The following is a 13,014-nucleotide window of genomic DNA, read 5'->3' as shown; positions in this document are numbered from 1 at the left end:
AGGATGTGCTTCCTGAGCTGCTTCCTATGGTCGGGGTGGCCTGAGCGCAGCTGTCTGTTACTGCACCCTAAGTCTGTCTGCCTTGGCCCCCTTGCCGTCCCCGCCTGCTTCCCGAGCCGTGCTGGCAGCTGACGTCCTCTCAGAAAATCAGCCACAGGGGTGTGGACTGAGGTCTCCCCTTTCCCGGCCCTGGTGACTGATGGTCTCTGTGTTGCCTTCCAGGACAGCCGTGAACGCTCAGTCGGGGGTGTGCACCCCGGCGGGGGGCCTGGTGACGGGTGAGGCCCCCCATCTTCCCCTTGTGCCCGCAGCCCTGAGAGTGGGAGAAAGGGAGGAGGGGGCCACAGAGACGTCCCTCTGGCTCATGGGCCGTGCGCCCCGGGACTGCACAGGGACTTGGGGGGCCACACAGGAGTAGGGGGACCACAGGAGACTGAGGAGGGGCTGGGGGCCTTGGCCTTCGTCGCCCTACCCCCACCCCCATCCCCAGTGGGCTCTGCTGAACAGGAGGCTGCTACGCTGTGTGCTGGAGGGACCCTGCGTCCCCGAGGTCACCTGTGTTCCTGCACCCCGCAGGAACGCTGGTGCTGCTGTCTCTGGACTACCTGACCTCACTCTTCTACTACATCCCCAAGTCCGCCCTGGCCGCCGTCATCATCATGGCCGTGGCCCCGCTGTTCGACACCAAGATCTTCAGGACGCTCTGGCGCGTTAAGAGTACGTCCTTGTCCTACAGGGGAGAGCGCTGTGATGCAGTGTCTGAACGTGGAGGGTGTCATTTGTGCTACCCCATTTTCCTGCAGCCACCGCTGCGGGGCTGGAGCTGGGAAGTTAGGGCAGTCCCAGAACAGAGGAGTGGATGGCCAGGAGATGGCCCCAGAGATGGTCCCGAGGCTCAGCGGGAAGACTGGAGTTCCTTGTCCTGACACTTGGGGTCCTGAAGGAAGCACTAACCCGGGAGAGGGTCCCTTCCTGATCCCCCTGCCCTCCCTGCCACCCGCCTCCAGCCACCGCTCTGCCCGGCCCAGCTGGGGGAGGGACAGGAGACGTCCCTGGTGACCAGCAGGGCCAGCAGAACAGCCTTGCACTGTGGCTCAGAATGGCAGTTCCTTTAACTTAACACATTTTGTTTTCTTTTGTTTGTGGAAGAAGCATGGGGTGGGTTCACCTAGCTTACTTGGCATTTTCTAGTTAGCCCCAGCAAGTTGCCAGGTGAAAGGATGGATAATTTTCTTGCATGCCCATCGCATGCCAGGGCCTTTTGCATGCCAGTGCTCTGGGGCTTTAGAACAGCCCTGAAACATGTTCATGTGCCCGCGTGGAATGGGATGGCCGCTACTGCTAGAAACCGAGGCTCAGCCAGGGTGCGGCAGGCCTGACCTATGCGTGCGGTGGAATCCACGCCGGGGCTGAGCCCGTGCACTTTGTCCCCAGGGCACCTTCTCCTTGGCCAGGTCTCAAGGGCTCACGTGGTCCCTGCCCCACTCCTCAGGCCAGCTCTGTGCCCTGACAAGCCCTTGCTGCTGCCCTCCCTGAGGTTGGAGGCCAGGGACCGGCCAGGCAGGTCTCACCTGCCCTCAGCTCAGATGGGGAGGGCATTTCTTTCCTTCGACTTGAAGCATGGCCTGGTCAGCAGCTGCTGTCCCCAGATCCTCAGGGGTCCCCTCAGGGGCTGTTTTGGGTCCGTGAGCACTTTTACCCATATGTGGGGGGCAGAAAGCTGTCCCGCTGGGTCAGCAGGGCCATGTTGGCTCGGGCAGCCGCCGGGCGTCCCTCAGCTGCACCCTTCTCCTAGGGCTGGACCTGCTGCCCCTGTGCGTGACCTTCCTGCTGTGCTTCTGGGAGGTGCAGTACGGCATCCTGGCCGGGACCCTGGTGTCTCTGCTCATGATCCTGCATGCTGCAGCCAGGCCCGAGACCAAGGTACCCCCCGTGGCCTCTGAGTGGGGAGCGTGCTGGGGGCGGGACTCCTGCGCATGGTCTTACGTGTTGAGTGTCCGGGGTGATTGTGGTCATGGGTGCTGCTGAAGGGGACCGCTTGCTGGCAGGTGGGCAATCACCTTGCTATAAACCATGGTGTTCTCCCACTGTGTGGGGGCCGTGGGGGTCTCCCTTAGCACCTCACTCCCGGTCCCCTCCAGCGCGCTAGGTTGGGTGGGGCTTCCCGCTTGGGACAGGCCAAGCCTGGTGGAGGCCGCCCGTCAGACCCGCCTCCAGGACTCACTCCTCCCCGCAGGTGTCAGAGGGGCCGGTTCTGGTCCTGCAGCCGGCCAGCGGCCTGTCCTTCCCTGCCGTGGAGGCTCTGCGGGAGGAGATCCTCAGCCGGGCCCTGGCAGGTGCATGGGCAGGGGCCAAGGTGGTCTCAGGTCACTCCCCTGTCCTCTGCCCCCCACTCCCAGCTGTTCAGGACCCCAAGACCCTGTCCCCGACACTCTCCAGTCCACAAGGATTCAGGCATCTCCGAGTGGGCTCGACCGTCCTCTGTGGGCCTCAGCCAGTGGCTGCTGCAGCAAGGGTGCTGGCTCCCCACATAGCGCTCCTTCCCTGCCCCTAAAGTCCTGTTCCTGTTTCTGAGGGGTTGATTTTAGGGGAGCTAAGGGCCTGTGAGTCCTAGGAAGGAAACAGCTGCTGCTGTCACCAAACAATTATCTCTGGTCCTGCCACCCGAATCCCCCAACTGGGCGACTCAGCCGCCACGAGATGAAGCACTCTGGCCTCTCTGTCCCCTGCCCCTGGCCAGAGCCACCTTTGGCCTCTGCAGAGCGGCTTTGGGCTGCTCTGGGTGGCGTGACCTGGCTCGGGCCTGTCTCTCCAGTGTCCCCGCCACGCTGCCTGGTCCTGGAATGCACCCATGTCTGCAGCATCGACTACACCGTGGTGCTGGGACTCGGTGAGCTCCTCCAGGACTTCCAGAAGGAGGGCGTCGCCCTGGCCTTCGTGGGCCTGCAGGTGGGTGTGCACTGGGCTGCCTTAGGGGTTAGCAGCTGCCGCAAGGCCTTCCTGTGCCTTCCTCCCGTGGTGAATGTGCCATCTCTGGGCTGTGATGCTGGACGGCCCTTCGGCCGCTGCTGGCTCTGCTTCTGATTTAAACAGTTCTCGTCCCCATCTGGCCTTCCTCATCCCTCCCTGTGGAAAGGGAGCAGTGGCCCCCAGCCCTCCGAGGGGTCATGTTATGGCTTCATTTCCCTGGTGGTCACTGCCACACTGTCCTCAGTGCTGGGGACACACAGTGAATGAGGGTCAGTCCCTGCTGTGAGGGGAATTGTATTTTAGGAAACAAAAAGAGACAGGTGAGGGTAGGCGTGGTGGCTCATGCCTGGAATCTCAGCACTTTGGGAGGCCAAGGCAGGCAGATCACCTGAGGTCCGGAGTTCAAGACCAGCCTGGCCAACATGGTGAAACCCCGTCTCTACGGAAAATACAAAAAAAAAACTAGCCCGGTGTGGTGGCGAGTGTCTGTAATTCCAGCTACATGGGAGGCTGGGAGAATCGCTTGAACCCGGGAGGCGGAGGTTGCGGTGAGCCGAGATCCCACGACTGTACTCCAGCCTGGGCAACAGAGTGGGGCTCCATCTCAAAAGCAAACAAAGAAGAACAGGTGCGCATAAAATTTCGTGAAAAACATATTGTCAGGGCTTCCAGAGGCTGAAGAAGACAGGTTTCTATGGAGACCGTCGTGTTCAGAGCCGCAGGTAAAGTGTAAGGCCGGGGTCCCAGGCCCTGCGTCTTAGGCCTCACCTAGGAACCTTCTGGGCCCTGCAGGGTCAACATCCCAGGAGTGTGGCCGGTGTTCGCAGAGAGGCAGGGGCCTCTGTTGCTGTGATTAAATGTGTGCTGCCTGCCAAGTCCTAGATGGCAGAACATGGGGGACTAGGGTGTGTCCCCAGGCGCCCGGAGGAGACATTCATGAACTAGCCATGAAACAGGTGGCTGAGTGAACCGTATACCCCAGGTGTGGACCACAGCCAACCCTTGTCAGGGTTTCCTTCATTCCCAACCTGGCCCACGAGGCTAGGGTTATCTTCATCCCCATGTCCAGAAGAGGTCACTGAGGCCCAGAGAAGCCAGGTAACCTGCCCACGGTCACACAGGATGGTGGACCCGGCTTCAGATTTGGGCACATGCCTTCAGAACTTCGCTCATAAGTGTTACGTCCTGTGTCATATTTGCAGAGCACATGTCTTCATGGTCTTTGGAGATGATTCACTTAAAAAAATATCTTCTGGCCCAGACAGGGTGGCTCACACCTGTAATCCCAGCACTTTGAGAGGCCAAGGTGGGAGGTCAGGGGTTTGAGACCAGCCCGGCCAACATAGTGAAACTCTGTCTCTACTAAAAATACAAAAATTAGACAGGCGTGGTGGCACATGCCTGTAATCCCAGCTGCTCAGGGGGCTGAGGCAGGAGAATCGCTTGAACCCAGGAGGCAGAGGTTGCAGTGAGCCGAGATCGTGCCATTGCACTCCAGCCTGGGTAACAAGAGTGAAACTCCGTCTCAAAAACAAACAAACAAACAAACGAAAAGTCCTCTGGGCCAGGCGCTGCGCCTCATACCTGTAATCCCAGCACTTTGGGAGGCCGAGGTAGGAGGATCAGTTGAGGCCAGGAGTTTGAGACCAGCCTGGGCAACATGATGAAACCCTGTCAAAAAAATAGGAAAAACTGGCTGGGCACCGTGGTGGCGCACACCTGTAGCTACTCAGGAGGCTGAGGCGGGCGGATCACCTGAGGTCAGGAGTTCGAGACCAGCCTGGCCAACATGGTGAAACCTCATCAGTACTAAAAATACAAAAATTAGCTGGGAGTGGTGGCACGCATCTGTAGCTACTCAGGAGGCTGAGGTGGGAGGATCACTTGAGTCTGTGAGGTTGAGGCTGCACTCCAGCCTGAGCAATGAGCAAGACCCTGTCTCAAAAAACAAAATATTTAAAAAAAGAAATCCTCCTCTGACAGCATTCCCCTGGGCCTGCGTTTCTTCTCACTATTCACTGGTGGAGGTGAAGCTGTGCCTCTCTGGGAGACTCTGAGATTGCATGTCTACCAGGCTGCCTACCCGTGTGCTACAGAGGAACCTCCCTGCTCTGGCTAAAGTCTGTCTGTCCTTCAGGTCCCCGTTCTCCGTGTCCTGCTGTCTGCTGACCTGAAGGGGTTCCAGTACTTCTCTACCCTGGAAGAAGCAGGTGGGCACAGTCAGACATCCTATGGCTTTGGTGATTTTGTAAAAATCATAAATGCTTATTGTAAAAAATACGGGAAACCAGCTGGGCGCAGTGGCTCACGCCTGTAATCCCAGCACTTTGGGAGGCCAGGGCAGGCGGATCACCTGAGGTCAGGAGTTCGAGACCAGCCTGGCCAACATGGTGAAACCTCATCAGTACTAAAAATACAAAAATTAGCTGGGTGTGGTGGCACGCACCTGTAGTCTCAGCTATTCGGGAGGCTGAAGCGGGAGAATCGCTTGAACCCAGGAGGCAGAGGTTGCACTGAGCCGAGATTGTGCCACTGCACTCCAGCCTGGGTGAGAGAGCGAGGCGAGACTCTGTCTCAAAAAAAAAAAAAAACGGGAAACCACCTCCACCCCAGTCCACTTTGGTGATCACTCCATACCCCTCCCCTAAACACGCATATGTACCTGCCTGTCAGTATGTGGATATATGTTTGCGGTTTTACGTAAATGGGACCATTTAATACCTCGTGCTCTGGAACCCACATTTTTCATGCAGAAGGTTGGAAGGATGTCCTTCCAGCCGGAAGTCCACACCCCAGGGGATCAGGACAGAGCAAGGCCGGGTCAGGAGATCCAGAGGCCCCGGGACAGAAGGTACGGGAGGGACAGGAGCAGGGTGGGCGCTGAGCCCTGAGACAGCAATCGCAGGAGGTCTGAGCCGCAGCAGGTGTCCACAAGAGGATGGGCCAGAGATGCAGAGCGTCCACCCCAGGCCACACAGCAGGGGCCAGAGGGTCCCAGGCCCCAGTGCTAGGCCTCTTCCTCTTCCACTGAGGTCACAGCTGAAGCAGGGTCAGCTCCGTGAGAGTGAGGGGTGGCGGATGTTGTACTGGCTTCCTTGGTTCAATGTGACGTCAGGGAGATTCACCCATGTTGTTGCTAGAATCAGCTCAGATGCAGTGCATTGGAGGTGGATAAGCAGAATGCGGCCTGGCCGTGGGATGGGAGGGTACCCTGAGCAGTAAGAAAGGGCCGTTAGTCACCTGAAAAATACGCTTACAGAGACTCAGGTGAGACCCTCATGGAGTTAGTGACATGGCCTGGGTGGCCCACAGCTCCTTCCTGCGCACCTTCCAGGACCCTTGAAGGCCCCCTTTAATCCCTTTCTGTGAACTGACCCATCCTCACTTCTGAGCTTTTAGTGCTTGAAACATTTATTGTATTTTCTGCAGAGAAACACCTGAGGCAGGAGCCAGGGACCCAGCCCTACAACATCAGAGAAGACTCCGTTCCAGACCACAAGGTCGCCCTGCTCAAGGCGTAATGGGGCCACCCGTGGGCGTCCACAGTTTGCAGGGTGTTCCGGAAGGTTCTTGTCACTGTGATTGGATGCTGGATGCCGCCTGATAGGCCTGGCTGAGAAACCCCTGAGCAGGTCACCCAGGGAAGAGAAGGAAGCCAGACCTGGAGGTCCACGGCGATGGGAGGGGGGCTCACTGGCTTCCTGTGGGATGACTGGAAAATGACCTCGCTGCTGTTCCCTGGCGTGACCTTCTTTAGAAGAGTGGTTTGGAGAGAGCCTTCTAGAATGACAGACTGTGCGAGAAAGCAGGGGCAGGGGTTTCAGCCTGGGCTGTGCAAGGCGTCCTGGGGCCCGCAGCACCTTCCCGGCTCACCAGTGCCACCTGCAGGGGAGGGACGGGGGGTGGGGGTGGGGGGAGGTGGGGGGCAGGCAGGAGTCTGGGAGGCGAGTCTGCTTCTCTTGTCTGCGGCATCTGTGCTCTCCGAGAGAAAACCAAGGTGTGCCAAATGACGTCAAGTCTCTATTGAAAAATAATTTTGTGTTTTCTAAATGGAAAAAGTGATAGCTTTGGTGATTTTGTAAAAGTCATAAATGCTTATTGTAAAAAATACAGGAAAACACCCCCTCACCCTGTCCACTTGGGTGATCATTCCAGACCCCTCCCCAAACATGCATATATACCTGTCCGTCAGTGTGTGGATGTGTGTTTACAGTTTTACATAAATGGGATCATTTTATACATGGCGCTCTGGAACCCACATTTTTCATGCAGTCATTTGCAGTGAATTATTTATTGTGATAATAAATAGCATTAGAATACATGATTTTTAATGTCTGCGTGGTATTTTGGTCTATATATGCATCATAATTGACTTACCGAGCCCTCTGTTCAGCGTGTGCATGGGTTAGAGATGGGATTGTGCCCCCTTAAGATGCGTAAGTTGAAGCCCTTGCCCTCTATGTGACTGCGTTTGGAAACAGGGCTGTTAGGGTGTAACTAGGGTTTAATGAAGGTCATAAAGGTGGGCCCTGAACCGATAGCTTTAGTGTCCTCATGAGAAGAGACGCCAGAGAGCTCGTTCTCTGCACCCTCGCACCCCAGGGAACTCCATGAGAGGACATGGCAAGAACCAGGCCACACGCCCGCCAGGAAGAAAGGCCTCATGAGGACCCCAGCCTCCCGAACTGGAAGAAGATGAATCTCCATGTTAGGCCTCGCAGCCTGGGGTGATCTGTCCCGGCAGCCTGAGCAGATGAGGACTGCCTGCATGTTTGTATTTTTATGAATGCTTTGATTGAGTCTGGGGGTAAATCCCTGGAGGCCTGTGGCAGCCTCAGAGGTGGGTTCTCCCTGCACTTTCTTCAAGAAGAATGTGGCCTGCCCTGCTGAGCCTCGTTCTGCCCGGGCAGTCCCCACCAATATCAGCGCAGCAAGGGGAGGGCCTTGGTAACCAGGGGTGCTGGCTGCGGGGTTCCCCATTGGACATTGGAGCAGACATTGGAGTGTCCTTCATCCGCATGATTCTTCCAGGTCCCTTGCCTCCCATTTTCCTTCCTTCCTTTCCTTCCTTTCTTCCTTCCTTCCTTTCCCTTCCTTCCTCTTTCTTTCCTTCTTCCTTTCCTCCCTTGCTCCCTCCTTTTCTTTCTTCTTTCCATTTTTCTTTCCTTCTTTTTCTTTTCTTTCTTCCTTTCTTGTTTTTCTTCCCTTTCTCCCTTTCTTCCTCCCTTCCTCCCTCCCTTTCTTCTCACTGTGTTCCCCAGGCTGGTCTTCAACTCCTGAGCTCAATCCTCTTGCCTTAGCCTCTGGTGTGGCTGGGACCACAGACACATGCCACCACGCCAGGCTAATTTGTTAATTTTTTTTATAGAGACAGGGTCTCACTTTGTTTCCCAGGCTGGTCTCAAACTCCTGGGCTCCAGTGATTCTCCGGCATCAGCCTAAAGTGCTGGAATGAAGGTGTGAGCCACCATACCTGGCCCTCTCTCATCCACAAGTGAACTGTTCACCCCTGCCCTCCAATCCATGTTGTTTCTGACCTCAGGCAGCTTCTCGTTCTACATAAAGTGAAGCTGTCCCAAAGCTGTGCTCACTGGGCCCCCCTGCCAGGGCTGGAAGGGGCAGCAGTCCACATTTGGCTTGTACTCACATACCAAGGACATCCATGCTTGAACCTAGACATGGTTCATTCACAGGGATGGGTGCAGGTAAACAGACTGTGGCGGGCACTAGGCACTGTCAGTTTCATAAATCTGCATACCACCTATGACTCAGCAGTTATGTTTCTCCGAGTCTACTCAAACATGCTTGAGTCAGCCTTCCGGGAAGCAGGCACAAGGATGTTTATCACAACCTGGTCAGTAATTTTAAGAAGTAGGAAGAAACCTGAGTGTCTCTGAATTCAGTAACGTCTTGACTGTAGGACACTCAAATAATACCGTGGAATATTGTGCAGCAGTTAAAAGAAATGAGGTGAAGGCCGGGTGTGGCAGCTCACGCCTGTTATCCCAGCACTTTGGGAGGCCAAGGTGGGTGGATCACTTAAGGTCAGGAGTTCGAGACCAGTCTGGCCAACATGGCGAAACCCTGTCTCTACTAACAATACAAAAATTAGCTGACCTCTGTGACAGCGTGAGACTCTGTCTCAAAAAAAAAAAAAAAAAAAAAAAAAGAAATGAGGTGAAGCTTTAAGTTGTAACACTGATTTTGGGGTGGAATAAAGCAAGTTGCGGAATGATACCCATCTTAAGATGCTATTTGCGTGAACACACGGACCAAACAATTCTGTGTTGTGTACAAATTTAAGAAAGAGTTCTAGGCTGGGCGCGGTGGCTCACGACTGTAATCCCAGCACTCTGGGAGGCTGAGGCGGATGGATCAGGAGGTCAGGGGTTCGAGACCAGCCTGGCCAATATGGTGAAACCCCATGTCTACTAAAAATACAAAAATTAGCCAGGCATGTTGGCGCGTGTCTGGAGTCCCAGCTACTCAGGAGGCTAAGGCAGGAGAATCACTTGAACCCGGGAGGCAGAGGTTGCAGTGAGCTGAGATCATGCCACTGCACTCTGGCCTGGGCCAAAAAATAAACAAATAAATAAATAAAATAACTAAGAGTTCTCTGCACTTTGGGAGGCCTGTAGTCCCAGCTACTATAGACTGAGGCAAGAGGATCACTTGAGCCTGGGGGGTCGAGGCTGCAGTGAGTCCTGATTGTGTCACTGAACTCCAGCCTGGGCAATAGAGTGAGACCCCATCTCAAAAAAAAGAGAAAAAAGAAAATAGAATTGTTGCAGATGTAATTAGTTCAAGTTAAAATGAGGCCATGCTGGAGTAGGGTGGGCCTAATCCTATATAAGCGGTGACTTCTTGGTTTTTGTTTTGAGATAGGGTCTCACTCTTGCCCAGGCTGGATTGCGGTGGCTTGACCAGCCGGCTCTCTGGCTCAAGTGATCCTCCTGCCTCAGCCTCCCAAGTAGCTGGGACCACAGGCATGAGCCACCATGCAGGGCACATTTTTATTATTTATTTATTTATTTATTTTTGAGATAGAATCTCACTCTGTGGCCCAGGCTGGAGTGCAATAGTGCAATCTTGGCTCACTGCAACCTCCGCCTCCCAGGTTCAAGCAGTTCTCCCGCCTCAGCCTCCAGAGTAGCTGGGATTGCAGGCATGCACCATCATGCCCGGCTTTTTTGTATTTTTAGTAGACATGGGTTTTCACCATGTTGGCCAGGCTGGTCTCAAACTCCTGACTGCAAGTGATCTGCCCGCCTCGGCCTCTCAAAGTGTTGAGATTACAGGGGTGAGCCACTGCACCCAGCCACATTTTTAAATTTTGTGTAGAGACAGGGTTTTGCCATGTTGCCTAGGCTGGAAGTGGTGTTTTGTTGTTGTTGTTTTGTTTTGTTTTGTTTTGTTTTGTTTTTGAGACTGAGTCTCCCTCTGTCGCCCAGGCTGGAGTGCAGTGGCGCAATCTCGGCTCACTGCAAGCTCCGCCTCCCGGGTTCAGGCCATTCTCCTGCCTCAGCCTCCTGAGTAGCTAGGACTACAGGCGCCCGCCACCTCTCCCGGCTAATTTGGAAGTGGTGTTTTTATAAAGGGAAATTTGGTTATGGATACACGTGGAGTTATGTGCTGTGAACATGAAGGCAGATATCTCATGACCCAGGGACAGGCCAAGGAACTCTAGCAATTGTCAGCTGAAGAACGTCGAGGTTCAAACATTAATAAAGGAGAACTTGTTTCTCATAAAGGGTTGCAGCCTGCAAGGAGGTTTTTGTTTTGTTTTGTTTCATTTTTGAGACGGAGTCTCACTCTGTAGCCCAGGCTGGAGTGCAGTGGTGCGATCTCGGCTCGCTGCAAGCTCCATTTCCCAGGTGCCGGTTCAAGCAGTTCTCCTGCCTCAGCCTCCCAAGTAGCTGGGATTACAGGCACGCGCCACCATGCCCAGCTAATTTTTTTGTATTTTTAGTAGAGACGGGGTTTCACCATATTGGCCAGGCTGGTCTTGAACTCCTGACCTTGTGATCTGCCCGCTTTGGCTTCCCAAAGGGCTGGGATTACAGGCAGGAGCCACTGAGCCCGGCTGGAGGCTCTTCTTGTAGCCTGGGAAGCATGGCCAGGACTTGGAGGGAGGGAGGGAGGGAGGAGTAAGACAGGAATTTACTCTGAAAGGGTTGGCCAAGTATACGTGCTCAATAGGTTACAGGAGGGACTATGAATATTCATGAAGGAATCGCATATGCATGAGCTTTAGGCTTACATGTATGAAAAATACAGCAACATATGACCCATGTTAACTTTGGGAAGAAATCTCAACAGTTAAATGCATTATAATCAGGCCCTATACATAAAAAGATGACATGTAGGGTACAAGTCCACGAAGTGCCCACCCCCAGGAGGCAGGTCAGAACCACAGAAACAAGACCAGGTGCCGGGTGGGTACAGTTAGTGGAGGCGTCCTCAGCCTTAGGACCTAGTGATGATTAGTAAGAGGGCTGGGGCGGGGAAGCAGGTGGGACACGGCCAGCCTCTGTCCTGCTGTGGCTGGGACTTGAAAATGTTGTTGTTGTTGTTGTGTTTTAGCCAAAAGAGGGTCTGTTAGTCTCTGTCAAAGAGTTTCAGGACTTTTAATTCAGTCCGCACCAGTGATCGCCAGGAGCCAGGCCTGGGATGGATACTCCTTTATAGCCTCGGCAGGACCTAATGCTGCCAACACCCTGATCTTGGGCTTCCGGCCTCCAGAGCTGTGAGACGGTACATTTCTGCTGTTTGAGGACTAAACTCTGATTTTTTTTATCTTGCCCAAATTCCTCTCTAAGGCGTCTGGGGAGTCATACCTTACAAACAATACATTCTCAGTTTCACGCGCGTCCGTGTGAAGAGACCACCAAACAGGCTTTGTGTGAGCAATAAAGCTTTTTAATCACCTGGGTGCAGGTGGGCTGAGTCCGAAAAGAGAGTCAGCGAAGGGAGATAGGGGTGGGGCCGTTTTATAGGAGTTGGGTAGGTAGTGGAAAATTACAGTCAAAGGGGGTTGTTCTCTGGCTGGCAGGGGCTGGGGACACAAGGTGCTCAGTGGGCCCGGATGAGCCAGGAGAAGGAATTTCACAAGGTAATGTCATCAGTTAAGGCAGGAACAGGCCATTTTCACTTCTTTTGTGATTCTTCAGTTACTTCAGGCCATCTGGATGTATACGGGCAGGTCACGGGATATGATGGCTTAGCTTGGGCTCAGAGGCGTGACACATGGCCTGTGACACAGCCCTCAGGAGGCCCTGAGAACATGTGCCAAGGGGATTGGGTGCAGCTTGGTTTATACATTTTAAGGAAGCGTGAGACATTAATCAAATGCATTTGAGAAATACATTGATTTGGTCCAGAAAGGCAGGAAAATTTGAAGCGGTGGGGGCAGGGGGCTTCCAGGCTGTAGGTAAATTTAAACATTTTCTGGTTTACAATTTGTTGAGTTTATCTAAAGACCTGGGATTAATAGTAAGGAAATGTTCAGGTTAAGATAAAACACTCTGCTGAGCAGCACTCCGGCCCAGCACTATTACGTGGGCAAGAGGCAAACCTCCAAGGGCGCAGTGTACCTGCTGCAGCAGCTGGTAGGGGCAGACTGTGATCACTGTCCCGCAGAAAAATCATGCAAGCCACCAACGTGAGCCATGCAAGTCATTTAAACATTTCGACTAGTCATACTGAAAAAGTCAAAAGAAACAGTTGAAATTAACTGTTTAGAGACAAAGTCTCACTCTGTCGCCCGGGCTGGAGTGCAGTGGTGCAGTCAAGATTGGTGGGAGGAAAAAGCAGGTTTTAATCGGAGACCCAGCAAAGCGAGAAGATGCCCAACTAGCGTTCTAAAGTGTCACCTTGGCTGGGCGCAGTGGCTCATGCCTGTAATTCCAGCACTTTGGGAGGCCAAGGCAGGTGGATCACCTGAGGTCAGGAGTTTGAGACCAGCCTGGCCAACATGGAGAAACCCCGTCTCTACTAAAAATACAAAAATTAGCCAGGCTTGGTGGCAGGCGCTTGTCATCCCAG

General features: G+C 54.1%; 1 protein-coding gene across 6 annotated transcripts in view; it reads left to right on the top strand.

Annotated features, from left to right (window-relative positions):
- Nucleotides 1-7,291, top strand: part of SLC26A11 (solute carrier family 26 member 11) — a 31,636-nt gene extending 24,345 nt beyond the window's left edge. For all 6 annotated transcript variants that reach the window (XM_030827239.1, XM_030827241.1, XM_030827240.1 and 3 more), the window contains 7 exons: nt 223-278; nt 577-717; nt 1,796-1,923; nt 2,237-2,336; nt 2,816-2,949; nt 5,108-5,180; nt 6,400-7,291. In XM_030827239.1, the coding sequence (XP_030683099.1) occupies nt 223-278; nt 577-717; nt 1,796-1,923; nt 2,237-2,336; nt 2,816-2,949; nt 5,108-5,180; nt 6,400-6,491 (724 nt within the window). In that variant the 3' untranslated portion in view covers nt 6,492-7,291. The remainder of the gene's footprint in view (nt 1-222; nt 279-576; nt 718-1,795; nt 1,924-2,236; nt 2,337-2,815; nt 2,950-5,107; nt 5,181-6,399) is intronic.
- Nucleotides 7,292-13,014: the final 5,723 nt, after the last annotated feature.

This window comes from Nomascus leucogenys, chromosome 14 (genome assembly GCF_006542625.1).
Source record: "Nomascus leucogenys isolate Asia chromosome 14, Asia_NLE_v1, whole genome shotgun sequence".
Lineage (NCBI taxonomy): Eukaryota > Metazoa > Chordata > Mammalia > Primates > Hylobatidae > Nomascus > Nomascus leucogenys.
This window is presented reverse-complemented; position numbering and strand designations above follow the sequence as displayed.